At 42.9% G+C, this 21,328-nt stretch overlaps 1 protein-coding gene across 2 annotated transcripts in view; it reads left to right on the top strand.

Moving 5' to 3' along the window:
* MTUS2 (microtubule associated tumor suppressor candidate 2) overlaps positions 1 to 21,328 on the top strand; it is a 655,860-nt gene that overhangs the window by 572,071 nt on the left and 62,461 nt on the right. The window contains exons 1-2 of one of the 2 annotated variants that reach the window (XM_011946936.1): positions 5,502 to 5,770; positions 17,044 to 17,110. In XM_011946936.1, the coding sequence (XP_011802326.1) occupies positions 5,717 to 5,770; positions 17,044 to 17,110 (121 nt within the window). In that variant the 5' untranslated portion in view covers positions 5,502 to 5,716. Of the gene's footprint in view, positions 1 to 5,501; positions 5,771 to 17,043; positions 17,111 to 21,328 lie in introns of those variants that run through there. The other variant, XM_011946935.1, reaches the window with a different exon arrangement.

The raw sequence follows: 21,328 nt of genomic DNA, 5'->3' as shown, positions 1-21,328 counted from the left end.
CTGGAGGAGGAAGTACACAAGATGAGCCTAGGATATCTTGTGTCAGGAAGCAAGGAAGGTAGACAAGTGAGTTGTGCCACAAGGACAGAGGGGCCAAAAAGAAGGGCTGCAGGCCAAAGAGGGATACACTGAGCATCTAAAACCGATAATTAGTGCAGTGGACTAAAACATATTGTGTATGTCAAAATAAAAACATGAGTTTATAATTTATAATAATGTTTCTAAAAGGTGAGAGGAAACGACCATCTCAACAACAACCTCATTGGGTACCATTTCCACACCAAGTCTTTATTCAGGAAATTGGAACTTAAAAGGTAATGATTAGGCATTTATCCGGTCCTTCCTGTGTAAACTGTATTGCAGGAAATTAAAATCGCCCTAGTTGTACAAACATATAGTTAGTTAGAATAAGTTCTAGTGTTCGATAGCACAGTAGGGTGATTATAATTAATACTATTTTTTTTCTTTTTCTTTTGAGAGGGAGTCTCGCTTTTGTCACCCAGGCTAGAATGCAGTGACATAATCTCGGCTCACTGCAACCTCTGGCTCCCGGGTTCAAGGGATTCTCCTGCCTCAGCCTCCTGAATAGCTGGGATTACAGGTGCCTGCCACATGCCCAGCTAATTTTTGTTTTTTTGTTTTTTGGTTTTCTTTTTTCAGTAGAGATGGGGTTTCGCCATGTTGGCTAGGCTGGTCTCAAACTCCTGACCTCAAAGTGATCTGCCCACCTTGGCCCCCATAAGTGCTGGGATCATAGATGTGAGCCACCATGCCCGGCTAACAATAATTTATTGTATATTTCAAAATAGCTAGAAGATAAGATCTGGAATGTTCCTAACACAAGGAAATGATAAATGTTTGCAGTGATGGATGTCCTAATTACCCTGATTTGATTATTACATGTTGTATGCATGTGTGAAAATATAACATGTACCCCATAAATATGTATAAATATGTATCAATTTAAAAATGTATATCAAAGAAAGTCACCCCAGTTGAAGAAAAATTTTTTTTATATAAAAATTCCATCTAATAAATGCAAAAAGACAGAAATAACCAGAACATTATGTTGCAGTCCCCAGTGAAATAATTGATTCAGGTAATAATTATTAACAAATGAATCCATTATATAAAAGGTTGATGGGAAACTTTACAATGGAGATGAGGCTATCACATCCTGATCCACTCTAGCTCAAATGCAACATGAAGCACACAGCGTCACCTCTGAGATGTTATCCCCAAAACTGAACTTGAATCTAACCCAGATTTGAGAGCTAAATTTTGCTTAAAGGGATGCAGGAACAGGTGAAGTGACATTACAAAGAAACAAAGAGGCAGATCCAGCATGTAGGACATTCGACAGGGTGGCTGACCCAGTTTCTGAGCAAGTCAGTGGCATGGCAGTGAAAGGAGAGGAGGGGTGGGGATTGCTGTTCATAGGAGACCAAAGATACTTAAAACCTGATGTAATACATGGACCTAGTTTGAATGCTGATTCAAACAAAGAAACCAGAAAAAAAATTTTTTTTTTTTTAGAAACCAGCAAAATTATTTTTATGAGCTGGATATTGGATACCAAGGAATTATTGTCACTTTTATTGTTTTAATGGCATTGTGGTTATGTAAGAAAATGTTCATAATTTTTAGCAATGCATACTAAAGCATGTAGGGTTTTGCTTAGAAATACTTTACCATAGAAATATTATAACAGACCGGGTGCAGCAGCGGCTCACACCTGTAATCCCAGCACTTTGGGAGGCTAAGGTGGGCAAATCACTTGAGGTCAGGAGTTTGAGACCAGCCTGGCCAACATAGTGAAACCCCATCTCTACTAAAGTACAAAAATTAGCTGGGCGTGATGGCCCGCACCTGTAATCCCAGCTACTTGGAAGGCTGAAACAGTAGAATTGCTTGAACCTGGGAGCAGAGTTTGCATTGAGCTGAGATGGCACCACTGCACTCCAGCTTGGGTGACCGAGTGAGACTCTGTCTCAATAAAAAAAACAAACAAAAAAACAGAAAAAAAAAAAAAAAGAAAGAAATACTTTAACAAAGAAAAAAGAAAGGCAAGGCACAAGTGAGAATAAGGTGACAGTCTTGGTAATTGCTGAATTGGGGTGATGGGTATATGAAGAAAAAGTAAAAAAATAAAAACAAAAAATGATAGATGACACAAGTGTGCCCACACCTTTGATGACTGTTGAACCTGAAAATAGGGATGTGAAGACTTTTTTTTTGCATTTAGCTCTATTTTTCAATATGTTTGAAATTTTTGTAACATGTAAACTAAACAAGGCACAATTCTAGAACATGAATACATTTCTCAAAATCTGGGTTGTGTGCACTGAGATCGTAGTAGGTGTGTGATTTCAACAATGGAGGAAGGACTGGACTACGGAAGTGCCGTGCCCTTCAGTGCCCTCTGTGCCCAAGAAGAGAAGCTGAAAATCGCCTCTATGTGGATCCTCCAGTCTCACACTGATTTCCTGGGAGCAACTGGTTAGCAAGAGCTCTCGTACATCTCCTAAGAATACGAAGTAATTTTCTAGCATGGTGCACTCTAAACTCTAATTTAGAATAAAACTGTTTCCTAAGAGGAACTATCTTCAGGAAGACAACTGAGCTGGAAGAAAGCATTCTTTAAATCAATGTAGGGTGCTTAGCTTTGCGGCCTTCCCACCCCGCCTGGCTCTGTCCACAACAGGGCTTTGCTCTGTCTTGATTTGATCCATACCTGCAGCTCAGGAGCTGTTGCCTCCAGGTAAATGCAAGCTACCACTTCTCTTTTAGAAAAACTGTGCGCGGTGGCTCACGCCTGTAATCCCAGCAGTTTGGGAGGCCCAGGCGGGCAGATCATGAGGTCAGGAGATCAAGACCATCCTGGCTAACACGATGAAACCCTGTCTCTACTAGAACTACAAACAATTAGCCGGGCGTGGTGGCGGGTGCCTGTAGTCCCAGCTACTCGGGAGGCTGAGGCAGGAGAATGGCGTGAACCTGGGAGGCGGAGGTTGTGGTGAGCCGAGATGGCACCACTGCACTCCAACCTGGGTGACAGAGCGAGACTCCGTCTCAAAAAAAAAAAAAAAAAAAAAAAAAAACTGTGATAAAATATAACAAAAATTCCCCATCTTAACTATTTTTTAGTGTACAGTTTATTGTTAAGTACACGTGATCCTCAGCTTACAACAGGGTTATGACAGTGCACTTTCAGCTTAATGGTATTTTCAATTTACCAGGGATTTATCCTGCTATAGCTCCATCCTAAGTCAAGGAGTCTTCTGAATGTGTCACGCCATTGTAAAGTGGAAGTCATAAATGGAACCATCATAAGTGGGGAATAGTCTGTATATTTGCATTGTAGTGTGAATCCAGAACTCTTCATCTTCTAAGACTAAAACTCTGTATTCATTCAACAATTCCCTACTTCTCCCTGCCCCCAGCCCCTGGCAACCACCATTCCACTTTCTGTCTCTGTGAACTCGACCACTCTAGGTATTTCATATAAGTGGAATCACATAGTATTTGTACTTTTGTGACTGGCTTATTTCACTTAACATGATATCCTCAAGTTTCATTCATCCTAAAATGAATTTAGATTAGTTAGGCATGTTTTGTAGCACCTGTCAGATTAGTTAGGCATGTTATGTGGCACCTGTCAGAATTTCCTTCCTTTTTAAGGCTAGCGTTCCACTGCATGCATACACCACATTAAGTTTAGCCATTCTTCTGTTGGTAGACATTCTGGTTGCTTCCACCTTTTGGCTATTGTGAATAATGCTGCTGTGAGCGTCGGGGTATACTAAGCCACCACTTTTTGCAACATAAAGTTTTTCTCACCGATTTCAAAAGCCCTAGGAACAGCTTTCAGCACAGGTTCGAGCTCAAGGTACTGTGAGCTTCTTTCCCTCTGAGAGGTCCGCCCAAGCTCATTGCCAAGGAGCATTAGCCTGAGTGAGCTGGAGGCAGCTCTCGACCTCACAACATCACAGAGCCCAGATGGGGGTTCCTGCCTTTTCCCTGGCACACTTTGTTTTAAAACGGTAAAAATAAAACATGCTCATGAGAGGGTAAAAAGTGGACATTCACTCCCTTCTGGTTCCCATTCCTCAAGAGTTGGCTGCTGTTACATGAATGTGTGAATCTTTCCAAAGCTTTACTCTAAGCATATGCACATGTGTATGTTTGCTTTGTTTTTTATAAAAGTTTGCTTTCTCAGTCAACAATATATATCATCTTTCCATATAATAGAAAGGCATTGAAAATCTAAAATATTCCCCATTGTTATGCTGTTACCAACAATGCTGAATTGAAGATCCTTATGCATACATGCTTGTATATGTATGTATTATTATAGCATAGACGTGCAAATGTTGGGTCAAGGCGTGTGTACATTTAGTATTTTGATAGGTAGAGCCAAATCGCCTTCCTGAAGGATTATGCTAATTTACCTGCTAGCTTGAAAGAAAGGTTTCCATTTATTCTTTCAAGTCTAAGGCAAACATTCCAGTCTCTTCCTATTTGATCACTAAGTACTTGCCTTTCTCCGAGCCTATAGTACTTAATTAAAATCTGCTTGGAAAACCTCAGTTAAGTTAGTAAAATCATCTAGTTTTAACAACTATTGTCTGTTTACAGCCTTAGGCAATTTAGTGGGCAAAAATGTAATTGTATATTTCTAAACATGAGAAATTTCAAGATTTCTCCTCTGAGGGGTATCAGGGCATATAAAATCAATCATGTAAATATTTGCTTCTTTTACTTTCAGGATTGCATAAATATATTTTTAAATACCAAATCTTTTTGGAGAAAAAAGAACAAACTTTTGCTCCCTGATGCTTTCGCTTTCTGATTTTTAACTGTGTGAAAAACTAGAAAGATCAAGTCCTTTAAGGCTTTTATGCCAGTTTGCCTAGAAGAAATACCTGTCCCAAACCCCAATTTTAATTACTCAAGCCGGTTGAATGGTGTGTGTATGTCAGCCTAGGCAAGCGACTTCACAGTTATATTTTAAATATGAAGATTTCATCAAATAAGGCAAAAAATTTGTTCATTGCATGCAAATTAGAAAATGAGAAATTGGCGGTTCCCATTAGCAACAAATGTTCTGAGAAGAGTTTCATGGGAGGAGAGGCCATATACATCACGTTTATAAATATTTTTACTTCCCAGAAAAATAGAAGCTAGGATTGCAGCAGAACCAAGCGCTGGCCGCCCTTTCGGGTGTCCCCAGCCAGTGCCCTGAAGCCCAGGCTAGCCTTTTGTGCTTCCTGCGTCCTCTCCAGGCGTGTCTGCGCGGTGCGGAGGCGCATCTCCGCCAGGGGAGGGCTGGGAGCGGCCGCGCACCCGGCGGAGAGCAGGCTGTCCTTTTAGGGAGCCGGCATTGGTACATGCCCGGTGGTTATGCGACTATTGATTTGCCTCACCCTGAGGATTCCAGTGGCAAAGTGACCCTCCCTCCTGCCTGTCCCCTCCCTTCCTGGCTCCCGCCTGCCCTCCCTCCCGCAGCAGCAAGATCTGATCGCTGCCGCCCTGCTCTCCTCCTCCTCCTCTCATTCCTGTGCCTCCTGGATTCCTGAAGTTTAGGAGAAATAAGGTAGCCGAGGGGACCACATGGAAGTTGTGACAGCTCCCAGCGGCGCGCCCCTTTCGTGTGTGCTAGTACCTCGGCTTAACGTTGAATGAAGGAGGTCCCCTTGCCTGCCAGCCTGCCGGGATGGGCCATTGCTGCTGCAAGCCTTATAACTGCCTTCAGTGCCTGGACAAGACGGTACTTTGCCTTCCCTCTCTCTTCTTCCCCTTCCTCCTTTGCAAGGGCAGAGAGAAAGCCGTGAGCCAGCCACCTCTGTGCCTGTCCCCCTAGCATGCGTGTGCGCTTTGTTGGTGAACAGGAGGCTCTCTTTACTCGTTCCAATATGCTGAATTGTGAGTGGTGTTCACAGAAACATTTGGTCTCACATACTCTGCAGTGCCTTACATAATTCTGTATTCCTGCAGTCGCAAATGTAACTGTTGCATTTTCCTGAAATAGTAGGATTCTGCTCCAACATCTTGAAATCAAAACTGCCAAGAGATCTTCGGAATATTCTTAATGCATTTTGATGTACCTGTGAAACCTAAGACGTTCCACTGGGGAATTCAGATTAGTTAGGCGTGTTTTTCTTCGCCAAGTGCTAACTTTGAAAGTTTACCACTCTTTTTTCAAAACAGCACTCATTCTTGTAATTTATATTCTTCACATCAGAGAAGAAAGCACACAGTATAGTTGTTCTGTCTGTACTACTTTGCATCACAGAGAGATGAATAAACATAGAGGTGAAAACTTAAAAAGCCAGAGAGGCTGAGGGTGTGCTCAAGTCTTCACTGGAGAAGAATTCACAGCCAGGGAACTGAAAATAGAGTATGCATGAGAATTATATAGCAATTCCAACACAAAGCCTCTTTGCTTTTGACATTTGCCTACTCTTGTGAGCTAGCAGAGGGATTAGGATATGCTTTTAATTTCATTACTAAAAATCTGTTGGCAAGAACTCTTGTCTCTGTGAGATATTTTATTGTCATGCATATTTAGATTTCTCCAAGATGCATGAAATGGGATTTCACAATTGAATTGTTGAAATTGCCGTCTTCCTACCCATGTGGGCATCAGCTATCTGGATAGCTTGAGATGTAGTATGTGACCAGGAGAAGGAAAATATATGGCTTAATATACACGCTCATCAAAAAGCGGTCACTTGGAAGCATCTTAGTTACCAGTCTCCTTATGAACTTTGACCTAAAGTAGGGTTACTTACCACGTAGGAAAATTAAACTGATACCTTAAAAGTCACTTACTAGTTTTGCTGCAATAGAAATAGCCACCTCAGTGGATTTGGCTTTGCTACCATGAGTATGAGCTAAAATATTTATATACACGTTTATGTGCTTTTAACAAAAAGAACTATAAAGCATTTGCGCTCAATTGTCTGCACATCTAACATTGAAGTGATTAAGCCTTTTGCGAAGTGGTCACAAAAGAGTATTGAAGCCTTACAACGGTAGTTATAATAAAAGGGAAAGATTTGCTACATGTAAAACAATATTATAAATTTCATATTTCTAAATCCTAATACAAAAGTTTTAGAAATAGAGGCTGCAATATGGAGGCCTTTTGGTTTGAGAAAATATGTTTCAAAGGAAATCTGTTTCCCTATTTTGTTTAAATCAAGTTCTTGAAAATGATTATCCCTATGTCATTCTTGAATTCAGAGATTTTGGAAGATAATTTAATGTTATTTCATCTCTCTAGCAGTATGATGTTTGAGTAATTTTCCAGTGTTTTAGTTTTGAAACTTCTAGTTCAATACAAATTATTTTTTACTGATGAAAACTTTAAAACTTACACTGCTTTTACCAGCTTTTTCATTATGTTCACACCTACATTTCTTGTCTTTTCTTTGCTATATTTCAGAATAGTATTCCCATTTGAAGTTTTATACGTACGTTTTCATAGGTGCTCTTTTAATGAATTGAGAACTTTCTTTTTAAATTAAAAAACACATTGTTTTATGTAGTTGCCTACTTTGCAGAATAACTTCACAGGCAGTATGCCAAAATCATTTATTTAATTGATAGTTACCTATTGGGCCAGGTATTGTGTACCAGGAGCATGACAGGATTCCATTCCAACTTCAAACTCTAGGAATCAGAATTCCCAAATCCCACAACAAAGTTCTTCAATATGTTAGTCAACTCTAACAACCCCAATGATGTAGATACAGTTTAAAAGAGGCCTGGTAAAATTGTTGACAGAGTTGTTTCTGATTACCTTAACCTAGCGTAATAAACCTTAAAACAATAACCATTTCCTCAGAACTTCATATAGATCAAAATAGCAAACTTCATTTTGAGAAATCAAAACAATTTAACAGTTTGATCATAGTGCAGCTAAAGCTGTTCTGAAAAACATGGCGGGACAATTAAAGATACTTGCAAAGTAATCAGTTTCAGAGATCCGACTAAAAACTGAATATCAACTAAAAACTATGAATGTGAGGATGCTTATTTAGCATTAATTTATTAGGGGAAACTGGAATCTTGCCTAGAGTATATAATGAAACAACTGTTAAATGAACAAATCGTTTAAAAGTTGTTTGTGCTTATGTATTGCCAACTTATAAAGACCTATCCATTGGAAGTGTTTATTACTGGTTTACTTTGTACCTAGTTACTATTGAGACCATCAAATAATTCTTAAAAGGCATGGCCAGCCCTTATGTAGCTTACTGATAAGTGGTTTGGTTGTATTTCTACCTTTTGCAGAGAACTTACAAGTGGGTAGGCAACAGTAATACACACAGAACAATTAAACATTAGCACAAGACTGAAGTATAATTAAGTGAAAATTATGTGGTACTGACCATACCTGTTTCTGGAATTTAGTGAAAGGAGAAGTCAGTCTAGAACCATAGGCAAGGTTTCTTGGAAAAAGTGGAACATGAATTACACTTTGAAGAATGGGGTAGAATTTTATTAAACTAAAGAGAAAGAATGTATTCCAAGCGAGGAGCATGCAAGGAAAGGTCTTTTAGCCTCATTTTATGAAACATGAGAGGAGCACTCTCATGGTGAACACTGTGGGAGATACGGTGCATAGGGAGTGTAGGGATATTTCCAGCCTGAAAGCCAGACCCAGGTTTTTTGTTGGTTGATTTGCTTTTGTTTTATTTGAGACAGGGTCTCCCTCTGTCACCCAGTCTGGAGTGCAGTGGTGTGATCATGGTTCACTGTAAACTTGAACTCCTGGGCTCAAGCCACCTCAGCTTCCCAAGTAGCTGGGACCACAGGTGTGCACCACCACGCTCAGCTATTTTTTTTTTTTTTTTTTTGGCAGAGCTGGGGTCTTGCTATATTGCCCAAGCTTGTCTCAAACTTTTGGGCTCAAGCAATCCACCCACCTTGGCCACCCAAAATGTTGGGATAATAGGTGTGAGCCACCATGCCTGGCCAAAGACTCGGGTTTTTAAACTTGAGCTAAATAAAAAGTAGGGATCTATCTTGGGCTTTTGAGCAGAGATGCAGTCTGTGGAAAGACTCGTCTACAGGTATTTGAAAGGAATGGTATGACCCAGCTGGATGCCAAAGGGCCCATTCACCTACGGACTCAGCCTGGTCCAGGAGGAAGCCAGGAGCTCTATGTGCACAGAAACTCCTTATCCATAGCCTTCCTGAACTGATGGTTGTTAGAATTGTTGAGTTATTAAGAGGAATAAACTAGACGTATAAACTAGAATACAAGCGTCCTTTTTAACCACATGAAATATAACTGGCAAGCAAACGATAACAAGCCTGATAAATATATTATTTCTTTTTAGAGTCAAAAGTCTAGCTCATAAGAAACCTTGATGAGAATGGAATCTGAGCCAGCGAGTTGTTCTACAAGAATCCAATGGCCTCAGAGCCTACTAGGTTCATCTCCCATATCCCTGCTCCCCTGAAATGTTCCTGGCCCTGGTGATTCCCTTTCCTAAGCTCCCTTCACTGTCTAACTCCTCTTGTAATGGACCTGTTATTCCTCACATCGTGTTACAGATACAGTCCAACAGCAAGACTTGCTGGTTTAGGTATGGTCCTGTCCCTTTAGGGGTTCATTTGCATATCTCTACCCTAGCCTTTTATGTGTTGATTCTAATCTCAGAGGCTCGTCTTACTTACCTTGTCTCTAAATTCTTGGCAGGGGTGGGAGTGGGGAGAGGCACCTCACTGTTCCTCCCAGGTATGCGCAGGTGCTCTGACAGTAATACATTTGGGAGGGTTATTAGAGGAAGATAGAATCCAGAAAGGTCAAGAAGCTTCTTAAGTGATACACAAATGGGTTAAAACGCAGGCAACTGGCTAATTCTCCTTTCTGCTGCACTTACTCTGGGACCAGAATTTCCCAGCATGACTTCTTTGGATCAGCATTTCTTCTCCTTGGCCCCATTAATCTCTGTCCTTTCCCATTGTTCATTAGTAATCCAGGTATGGTGTGTTATTCCCTTATTAACTACAGCCTCTTGGGAAAGCTAGATGTCTTTTTACCCAATGTCTCTTCCCCACATGCACAAAGGCAAAGGCTGAAATTATGCATTTGTAGTCATTTTGATTTTTTCTAATATATGGTATGACTCTGCTTGTTTTTCATACAAGTAGGCACTGAAATGTATTGAAGAGTATTAAATGGGAAGGATACTTTGTTTCTGACAAGCCTACATGAAATTTCATTTCACAGCAGAAAAGCAGATCATTATACAAAAACACAGAGACCCTAGTGTTAATTATATGTGAAAGAAATAATACTTATTGATTAACTCAAGGCATAGTATCAGTGCTGCCTTAAAGCTATAATAACTGAAATGAAAAACAAAAGGTCAGTCCACCTCCCATGGGATTTTTCCACAGAGCTATTATATGTTATGGATCTGGCCAATCTTCATAATATTAGTATTGAAAGTGAGTGCGATAGCCACAAAAGGTGGTATGAAAACAAGTCAGATACTTGTGTTTTGTTGCTGTAACCTTGCAGCTGGTTCATTTTGAAATACAAAAGAGAATGTTTTCCTTTGAAGACGAAGTTCTACCATGTTGATTTTAAACCCTAATTTAAACTCACGGAGCCCTGGGTAAAAAGCAATAATGTTTCTGAGAAGCGTGAAAAAAGCTTTAACCTTTTTGCAATTGAGTGTGCAGGCATGTCACATTTGAATTTTTTTAATTCACAATTTTAAAAGATCTGGATGTTTCCTCAAATACCAGAATTCTATAGATCTCTTATTTAATTTCCTGTTGTGGTTCGATTGTTTAGCTTGGGGGAAAAAATGGCCCAGCTCCCAGGGTTGGATTTTCCTGATCCGCACGGATTTCAGAGCAGGCTAAAAATATAGGAAAGATTAGCTGGGAGTCTTTGGGCTTACATATATATTTTTAAATTAACGTATATATGTATTTTCTTTTTTAAAAAAAATCAAGAGCCAGGCGCGGTGGCTCAAGCCTGTAATCCCAGCACTTTGGGAGGCCGAGACAGGCGGATCACGAGGTCAGGAGATCGAGACCATCCTGGCTAACACAGTGAAACCCCATCTCTACTAAAAAATACAAAAAAACTAACCGGGCGAGGTGGCGGGCGCCTGTAGTCCCAGCTACTCGGGAGGCTGAGGCAGGAGAATGGCATGAACCTGGGAGGCGGAGGTTGCAGTGAGCCAAGATCACGCCACTGCACTCCAGCCTGGGCGACAGAGTGAGACTCTGTCTCAAAAAAAAAAAAAAAAGTCAGGTGGGTAACAAGGAGCTGATGAAAATCTGCAGTGAGTTTTATGAAATTGTCCTCAGTACGCCTGTAGCCAACCAAGAGTTCCTGCCAGGAATTTCATAGACCAGAGGCAGAACGTTAGAGGGAAAAGGGGCCTATCTGATGGGCTGACAGAAGTTCCCAAAAAGTCCCAGATGCTGTTTTGCCTGGGGTGCTCTCTGCATATCCTGCTGCTCTCAGTTTAAATCTCCAAGACAGCCTTGCCCTGCTGGGTTAGACCACAGTGTTCTGTAATTGTTCATCCATTTACTGACTCTCTGGAAGTCAAGCTTCTTGAGAGCAGAAATGTCTGCCAGGCACATAGTAGGCACTCAGTGAGTATGTGTTATTTGGTGTACATTTCCTATTTCTGGATGAATTGGGGTGAAAGTACCTCAGATTTACCCAGCATTCAGTTTTAGTAGTAAATAGCTGTTCTGTTGGTTTGTAATTTGAGGAGTGGCACAGGTGGCTGATACGCAAGCATAGAATCACACAGATGATGCTAACAAGGACAGGCGTTTTCACTTCCCATTACCACGAGCTTCAGGGGGTAGCATCAACCATCGGAAGAGATAATGCCCATTGAGCACACATGTTAAAATAACAGAGTATGGCAGGCTGGCCTGGGCTTTGGCCACACATCTGATTGCTTGAGGTTAATGGGATGATTAGTGGGTTGTCTGCTCTGCAAGGCTGCTCTAGCAAGGAAAAGTGAAAGGCAGTATCCTCGCAAGTTTGTGAAAAGTCTTAGATTGGGAGCCATGTCTAAAAAGAAGTGGAGGCTTCACTGTAGCAGATTTGCAGGGGTATGTTTAGGGCAAGACGTACAGGGAGTGAGTTGGATGTTTCATGGGAGTAGCTTGTCTTGCATTTCATCTATGAATAAAGAGATAGACCACGCCAGAGTGAATGGAGAACTCAGCGTGCAAAGGAGAGCGGTACATGACCAAGTAAAAGAGGTAGCTAAGAAGACACAACTGCTGGTTTGGGGCTTAGATAAATGTTCTTCAAGTGTCAACTTCCAGTTAAGCCTGTCATAGAATAAACAGAAATTTTAGAGGGATGGCCTTGTTAGGCTTTGCAATTTCTGGACTATATCACCAGGACAGTTTGGATGATTAACGCTGAGTTCTATTTTTAGCCCTCTTAAGTGAAAACAGGAGCTCATGTACTTGGCACTCGTTGGGAATTTTCCACTCATCCCCTGTTTAGAGAGGCACTGATCTAACCCTGGGCCCTCAGAGAAGGCCTTGCTCATATTTCAGTCAACCCACGGTGTCATCACCCAGACCAGGCATAGTTTGGGCAACAGAGGGGATTAGAGACTTGAGATCTTTTCCAAGGGAGTCCTGGGTGTTCAACAGAACCTATGGGCCTTGCAAGATCACACTGGATTCTGTTGAACCATGATGGATGGAGGAATAACTTTTTGAGGCAAAGAACAGTGAATGGAAGATTCCTTTAAGTTCACTCTTGCCTAAGGAATAGTGTTCCTGCAGTCACAGCTATTGACTCATTTCATTGCAGGGTAGCACTACGTCATTCTGGTTTGGCTTGCAGAAAGCAAAAAGTAACTTACTTTATGCAGAGAATTCATAAATTAGAAGAGTTGATATCCTTTCAAAAACAAGCACTTACGGAAGAAGGGCTGTCGCCAAACTGCACAGGCTGGCCTTAGCGAGCCAGAGCTGAGCTGTGCCAGCATCTTCAGCAGCAACATATTCAGAGGTCATGAGACAGCATCCTTCTAGAAGCTGGTGGTGAAAACTAAACTCTCTCAGAAGTTATAGCCCAAGTAGGCTATGGTGAAATGGGTCCAGATGCTGTAAACAGACTAATGTGCAACTCACGAATCCACATCCAGGACAGAGACAGGCAGTTCAGGCTGTGGAGTGAGATGTGAATGCAGCCAAGGCATTGTTCCGTTGAGACAGAGTAGTCAGGAGCGGACCCTGCCTCTCTCCCAGTCAGACATGACAAGCTTCTTGGTAATAAGTGCTCAGATCCAAGCCGAGGCTCAGTGCAATTTGGATCTTGTTGCTTCTATCTAAGTATGGCTAGGAGGGGAAATCTTGGTGTGCTCATGTTTGATGAAGAGTGTGGACTTTGGGTGGACACTCTTGCCTTTGCCATTTCCTGGTGGGTTGTGCAGGGGCCAGCCACTTCACCATAGAGCCCCAGTTTCCTTCTCCATAAAGGGAAATAAAACCTGGGATGCTCTGGACAGTGTCTCGAGGAGTAAATGACTTAAAGGGCTTACCTAACATTGTGCCTGGACTACAGAGAGTGTTCGGTGCTGGACAGCATGAATCACCTGTAGTAATTAGTAAATGATAGTTAGCCAGAACTTGCTAGAGTTAAGTTCTCTTCCTTGACATTTTAGTCATCAGATTTGTTCCTTATCTTTGGCAGCCAACTCTTCCTTGGTAAGCCATCTAATGACTATAGTTTGGAACTGGCTGGTTTTAGGGCCTGAACTTGCAAAAGGGTGGATGAGGTCATTTTCACTGGGTCTTCGTGATCTGTTTTAATGGCCTCTGCTTCCCCAAATGGAGATGGTCCAAGGTCTCTAATCTCATTTCTATTTCCTTTCCACTTCCTTCCTTTCTTTACTTGCTTTTTTTTTTTTTTTTTTCCAGTTCTCACTTGGTTTCCATAAATCTTATTTGTGTTTCTCTTAAAGCAAGGAAGGCCTGGCCACAAAGTATCAGCGTTAGCTTTTCAGCAAAGTGATTGAAGTCTGAAGATCTTCATCAGCAGTCTCCCTCATAGTCAGCACCACACCCAAGAGGCCTGTCCCTCTCATAGGGCATTCTGGCCACTCCTTCCCCACAGGCCTGATTCTTCTGTGGCTGGGAGTGTGGACTGATCTGTTATGATGTGAGAGATCCCTGGGGCACGACTCTGTTAACGTCCAGCAGGGGCCATGACAGGGAGCTGAGGGAAATGTTGGCTTTGAGTTAGAAATTAGAGTTCATTTGTTGTTTTTGTTATGTTCTGATTGTTCACTGCCTGGCCCGGTCTAAGTCTTTGCAACTCTCATTGCCCTGAGAGTGAACACTGTGTAATGCTATTTCTGGACTGATAAGCATACTATTTCAATTATCTGGCTGTGTTTAGGAATTAGAGAATGTGAGTATTCAAAATTATTCTTGACAGTAAAAAGCAAGTTAGTTTTTCCACTACGTTAAGATTATTTCAGGGTCAATACCAAAATTAGTGCTCTCCAAAATACCAAATTTGCTTAACCTACAGGAACACTTTGATTGTCATCTGGCCACATTATGCTGCTGTTAGAATGAGCATATAATCCCTGTGATCTGTATGATTAGAACATGTTCCCTGTTCTGGCTTCTCCAATCTCTGAATAACATAAAAAATTAAGCAAAATCAAGGCAGACCAGGAAGGTGCTTACAAAAACAGAGCATAAGGCCAGGCACAGTGGCTCACACCTGTAATCCCAGTACTGTGGCAGGTACAGATTGGGCAGATTGCTTAAGCCCAGGAGTTTGCGACCAGCCTGAGCAACATGGTGAAACCTCGTCTCTACTGAAAATACAAAAAAGTAGCTAGGCATGGTGGCATGCACCTGTAGTCCCTGCTACTTGGGAGGCTGAGGTGTGAGGATACCTTGAGCCTGGGAGGTGGAGGTTGCAGTGAGCCATGATCACGCCACTGCATTCCAGGCTAGATGACAGAGCGAGATCTTGTCTCAGAAAAAAAAAAAAAAAAGAGGAAAAGACTGATATGGAAATTCTAAATGCATTTAGATAATTAATATGGAAAAGCACCTATTATATATAGGATGTTATCCAGTTGCAAATGAAATATAAGGAAACAGAAATATAATAACAACTTACACTTGTAGAGCTTGCTAAGTGCTGGACACTAACTGCATCACATACATTAATTTAATCCTCATGACAACCCTGCACAGCGAATGTGGCGTTAGAGTAGGAATATTGAGATACAGGGTAGGACTGGGCAAGAAAATACATGCTCTTAGGTGTAACTGTTCGCTTTGAAATTCAGGGAAAACAAGGATGCTATGGGCTGGGATGGAAGGAGAGAACTTCAGAAATGAGATGGGAGGTGTCCGTTGGGTCTGTCTTAGTCTCTTTGGGGTGCTATAACAAGATATCATAAGCCAGGTGGTTTATAAATAACAGAAATTTATTTCTTACAATTCTGGAGGCTGGGAAGCCCAAGATCTAGGCTCCAACAGATTCAGTGTCTGGTGCTGGCCACTTTCCCGTAAACATTAGTACCTTCTGGCTGTATCCTTACGTGGAGGAAGGGGCAAGGCAGCTCCCTGGCATCCCTCTAATTTTATTCGTGAGGGCTCCACCCTCATGACCTGATCACTTCCCGGAAGCCCCACCTCCTAATATCATCAGCTTGGCAGTGAGGATTTCAACATGAATTTTAGGGGGATTTAGGGGGACACATACCTTCAGACTATAGCAGGGCCCATTTCCCTCAGGGACAGATCTATTGCTGCATTTTCTTAAGGAAACCGTTAGCTAATAATTTTTGACTCCTGTGATGAAAATAGCTCTCAGTGTATTATGAAAATAGGGCTTTATTTTTGACATGATGAATATTATGACACAGCTTAGCCAATGCCCTCTGGATAACCCGAGACCTTCCCACCAACCCAAAGCAGCACACTTGTTACCCGCGTCTCAAAACAGCACACCAGAAACAATATTGTGACGACGGTCTGGTCACAGTCCGCACACGTCCTTCAGAGGCGCTGAAACCAAAGGCAGCGGTTATTAAGGAAGAAAGAACATTCTCAAGGCCCCGATGATATTCACGCTAGGTATTTGGTCCGCATTTTACTCAAAATTCCCTCTCTGGAAATCAGTTTGCTTTGAGAGTCTACGCTACAGAATGACAGAGACTTTCTTTGAAGGCCTGTATTTTTGGTAACTCAGACTTGAAGAGAATTCATGTAGCACATCTTTTCTGGTAATTGTGAGTAATAAAATCATAATATGCTGTTTACGGTGACTCAATAACGCAGATTACAAATTCAGCATATCTTTGACTACTTCCCTACTTTGATTTGAAAACAACTTAGCAGTCATTTAGTTATACGTGGCATTTTTTGCACTAAATGGTATTTCAAGCTTGAGATTTCCTCTTTTTTCATCTATTGATGCTGACAGTGGAACAAAAAACTTGGAAACTTTCAATGTTGTTGGTCATATTAACAAAGAGAAGTGTTTCATGCTAAGCCTTCTGTCCTGATCTTTATTATTGATTAAGTAGCTAATCGTGTATGGACAAAAGGGTAAGTGTAAAAAACAGTTGGTAAAACAAGCATTTGGCCCTCAGAGAAATATGGCACAGACTTTTTTAATGGTTGGAAATCTCATAGTAGTGATAGTAAGAAACACTGTATAATAATATATGGCAATAGATTAATGCATGGGACATAAATATGCAAAGAATTATTGCAGGATGATATACAAGAGCGTAATCCAGACAAAAGCACAACCACAGGTGTTATTAATATTATAATGCACGCTTTGCCATTTGAATGGGATACAAATGAATGAGTCAGACTTGACTTTGTAAGTTTTTATATGCTTATATAATGTGAAAATTATCTCCTTAAGGACTAGACTTATAAATATTTGCTTAATATGATTCATTAATTAATCATGTGAAAGTGCTTATCTAGCATAAAACTAGGGGACTCTCGGTATCCGTTTTCTTTTTTCAGAGTGAAAGTGCCCTTGTGAAAGAAAAAGAGCTGTCAGTCGAACTTGCAAACATCAGGGATGAAGTTGGTAAGTAGGGCGTTGCAAATGAGGAGCATAAACAATGTCTTTTCCTGATTCCTATGAATGTGTAACAAAAGCAATGACGCCTCCTGTAATAAGCCAGTGCAAACCTGCCTAGATGAATGAAGTGTCTTGCCCAGCGCAGTGGTGGGCTGCTGCAGCCTTAGCAGGGAACCGTAATTTTCACGTCTCTGCTGTTCTAAAGACAGCTTCCTAACAGTTCACAGTGGAACTCATCAGTCCTTGACTCTGCTATTTGCAGACGGCAGCTCATACACCAGTCTGCATTGATCCCTCTGGGTCCCCTCTGATAAAATGAGGTGCTGTCTGTAAGACGCGGATGTTCCATGGCTTCCTGCCACTGTCTGCCCCGTTGTGAAATACTCTGTGGTCTAGAAGAAGGTCAAAAACACAAATCTGGTTGGATTAAAAGTATGAGAGTTCATGCTGAAATTTCTAATCTTTGGCTGATGAAATGGTTTGGTTCAGTCTGAACCATAGAGACCTTACAAATAAAATGATCCCCAAACCGTGGGGATGTGGCTTTCACTGTAGGTCAAGGACAGGACCAGATATTTGCCATGTTCTCATCGCTTGATCCCATTTTCCCTCTTGACCATCTGTTATTCTCTTTGCCCAGGAATCAGTCAGCACAGCTGAAATACGCATGGTCTGTTCCCATTGCCCACTATTGTCTTTATCAGTGAGCACTTCTCCTCCATCTAGTGTGGTCCTGGGAACAGGCCACCATGTGCAGGTGTGGCTTCCTCCGTGAGGGGATTGGAGCAATCTCAGGTGTCCTTGGCACGTAGCCAGCCATGCAGATGGGCAGAAGGCTGGACTTCCCCGGGGACCACAGGCCCTCAGGTGTGCAGTGGACAGAATAGTGAGATCCAAGCATGGCCTTCCCCAACCCTTTGTATTCCTCTCTCCTTTTGTTAAAATGTTTCCTTTTTCTCCCCTGTGAGTTCTGTGACTTCTTTTAACGTTAAAGTAGGTCTGCAGTGGTCTCTTCTCCTCTCTAAGGACAGCAGGTGCTTGTGGGAAAAGAACAAATAACAGGCCCCTTCCCAGCCTCGCTGGTGTGTGATCCAGAGCAGCAGGACCCTACCACTGCTACACCTGGACACCCCTGCTCCCCGGCCAGGAGAAGCCCAGGGCTTGACGCCAGATATAAGCTTCTTCCGACAGAGTCAGCTAGGAAAGGCAGGGTGTGAGGAGCCCTGGGAAGCTGAGGTCCATGAGGGCCACGTCTGACCTGGCTGGAAGGAGGAGTGGGAGGGGTGAAAGCGGCCCCATGCCCCGCAGACTCCTGCTGGAAAAGTCTCATCCTTCCTTTTTGCCATTGTTGTTTTCGTGGAGATTGAGCCTAATTTCTGTTTGTTGGGTATCACCCCAAGCAGCATTCACAGGGACAGCTCCAGTGATGACCTCATTGCCAAGGCCACCGTGGGTGCAGCCTCTGTGCCTCCATCTGAGTTTCTTCACCAGTGTGGCCACCCCTCATGATCCAGATGCCCACATCTGGCCTCAAAGACCAGGGTTGAGAGTGGCCCCCACTTTTTCCTGAAGGGAAACTCCTGGTACACTCACTGGTAACCCTGCCCAATGCCAGGGACTGTTTCCGTTCTTCTCTAAGGAAGGCCTCACCACCGTTCACCCATGGAGCCATGGGTCCCATGCGATTGGCTGCCCCCCCGTGCATGCACACATTGTACACACATGCACACATTGTGTACACATGCACACACACGCACACACACACGCGTGCGCGCGAGAGCCGTCCTCCTCGATGACTCCCATGGTTCCTTTAAAAGGATCTTCTGCCTCCTTCCCCACTGATGGAAATAGCTTTATCAAAAAGGAGTTCCTCCTTCCTCACCTGATGAACTGCAAAGACCCCCCGCTGCACCCATCTGCTTTAGGGCCTGCCCTCAGTTGGAGGTGACTTTGAGGCCTCTGCTCCTCAGCGAAGCTGCCAAAGAGCAGGTTTCACCTCTGCTGGCCTTCAGGTCAGTTCCCAGGGGATGTGGAGGTGGAGACAGCTGGGAGATCTTGCCTTGTCCCCTACTGGAATTTGCCCTCCACCTTGTAGAGGTAGAGACCCTTGGAGATGGCCCCTGATGACACTGCAGGGACAGCTCAGAGGCCTAGGGTAGAGGTTCCAAAATTCTCAATTCACAGTGACCACAGTGTCTCAGTAACTTTTTTTTCACAGTCTCAAGGCCAAATAAATCCCTCGCAGCTCTGTTTATTAAGGAGTTAGGTCTAAGCCACTTAAGTGTGTATGTCCTAACCACTTTGTGGCCATTTGAAAAACTGAACATAAATGGAAAGAAAACAATATATTTTTGTTTTATTCTTAAGGAACCACAATGACTTGCTTGTGATTGGGCCCCACACAACTTCTCAGACCTTGGCATCGGATTGGATAAGGCTATCCTTGTATCTTGTTTCACACTGATTTTCACTGCATACTTTTTATCACAGCAGCAGCCAAAACCTCAGCTTTGCAAAGATATGATATCAAAGGGGATGAAGTGTGAGCTAATGTTGAGCTAATGTCAAAACTCTGAACCCCCCAAACCAGGAGTTCGCATGGTGTCCCCCACGGAGGCAGCCTTGGTGTGTTTCCCTTGGGAGTATTAACAGAAGAAACCCTGCAGTGCCCTGTGATTTGCCACAGTGGCCCAGGGTGCCTCGGCACACAGTTTGCAAACCACAGGCTTGGGGACACTTCCCTGCCCTCAGTGGCCGAGAGACTTGAGCATGAGGAAGGTTGGGTCTTCAGAGACTCAGGAACAGAAAGATGCTGATAAGTTATGGTTCAGTTGGAAAAGTGTGCAGTGTTACCCCCTGTAATGTATAGCTCCTGCCGCCTTTCCTCCTCTCTTAGCAAGATATGTTGGTCTCACTTAAGGGAGTGATAGAAAAGCATTGAATTATAGGAGGACTGTCAAGTCTTGTAGCCCTGAAATGCTAGAAGCCAATCCCTGAGTATGCTTCTCTATGAAATAGACGAGTTTCTAGGGGGTTCCAAGACTTGGCAGTTCTGAGCATGGGCTTTAGGTTCAGGTGGGACAAGCTGGTAGACCTCTGTGTCCCACAAGTTCCCCTTCATAAAATGAAAAGTCAGTTAAAGAAGATAGTGCTGATGAAGCACTCCGTCAGGGTGACTCTCCTAACTATCCGGTGTGTAGCACCTTGAACTCAAAGATAAAAGATGGAAATTTCCACTCCAGGGTGAATTTCTTCCTGGAGAGACTTCTGCACTCCCCGTGGGCAAGCTTTGGCTCTGAGGGCCCTGTGTCCCCTGATGCAGTTGGGTTGGGTGCTGGGTGTGCCAAGTGCAAGGCTGCTTCTTTCTGTGCTTTCCCGAAGCTTCTAAATGCAGCAGGCACTACACAAGGATTACGTTGGGTTTTGGGTTTAAGTCTTATTTGATTTCTGCCTAAGTGCTAAGAATAGAACCAGAATTATCTGCCAGATGAAAAAGCTACTGGAGGGAGGGCGGAAGGCCTTGGCAGCACCACTGCCTGGTTCCTTCAGCCCAGCTTTCATCCCCAGCACACACTTCAGCAGCAAGCACCCAGTTCACAGCTGAGATTGCATTGGTGAGAGAACAAAGACGGAGGGGAATGTGGGGATCAACTGTCAACCATAGAGCGCATAAGCTCTGGCGTCTTGACATGCGTGTGTTCTCTTTTTGGGAGAAGAGCATTGAGCATGCACATCTGGCTTACGGGTGGCCCAGAGAGAGTAGTATGGCCAGTCCCTTCACCTTAGCACCAGCCCTGTCCTAAGTTAGGGCTCTTGTCAGCTGAGTCTAATGGGAACTGGAGGTGGAGGGATGTGGGGGGACATGCGGGAGATGGAATTTCTAAGGCTCTGAATTCAGACAAGGAAGAAGGGAGGAAGGTGCAGAAAGTCAGAATAGTTAGGTGTATTTATTGCAGATTCCAGAACAGGGCTGTCCTGTCTCCCAAATCTAAAAATTGCTGCTTAAACTGTTTCGTATCCATTAAACTGCTGCCCTAAATTCCACCAATTCCACTAATAAGTACCCATCCATTGTCCAAACTTTTGAGGTGAATAAATGCAATCAGAAGCTTTAGCATCTGGACTGAGCACAGTGACTCACACCTGTAATCCTAGCACTTTGGGAGGCCGAAGCACGTGGATCACCTGAGGTCAGGAGTTCGAGAGCAGCCTGGCCAACATGGT

Source organism: Colobus angolensis, unplaced genomic scaffold, assembly GCF_000951035.1.
Source record: "Colobus angolensis palliatus isolate OR3802 unplaced genomic scaffold, Cang.pa_1.0 Scaffold255, whole genome shotgun sequence".
Lineage (NCBI taxonomy): Eukaryota > Metazoa > Chordata > Mammalia > Primates > Cercopithecidae > Colobus > Colobus angolensis.
This window is presented reverse-complemented; position numbering and strand designations above follow the sequence as displayed.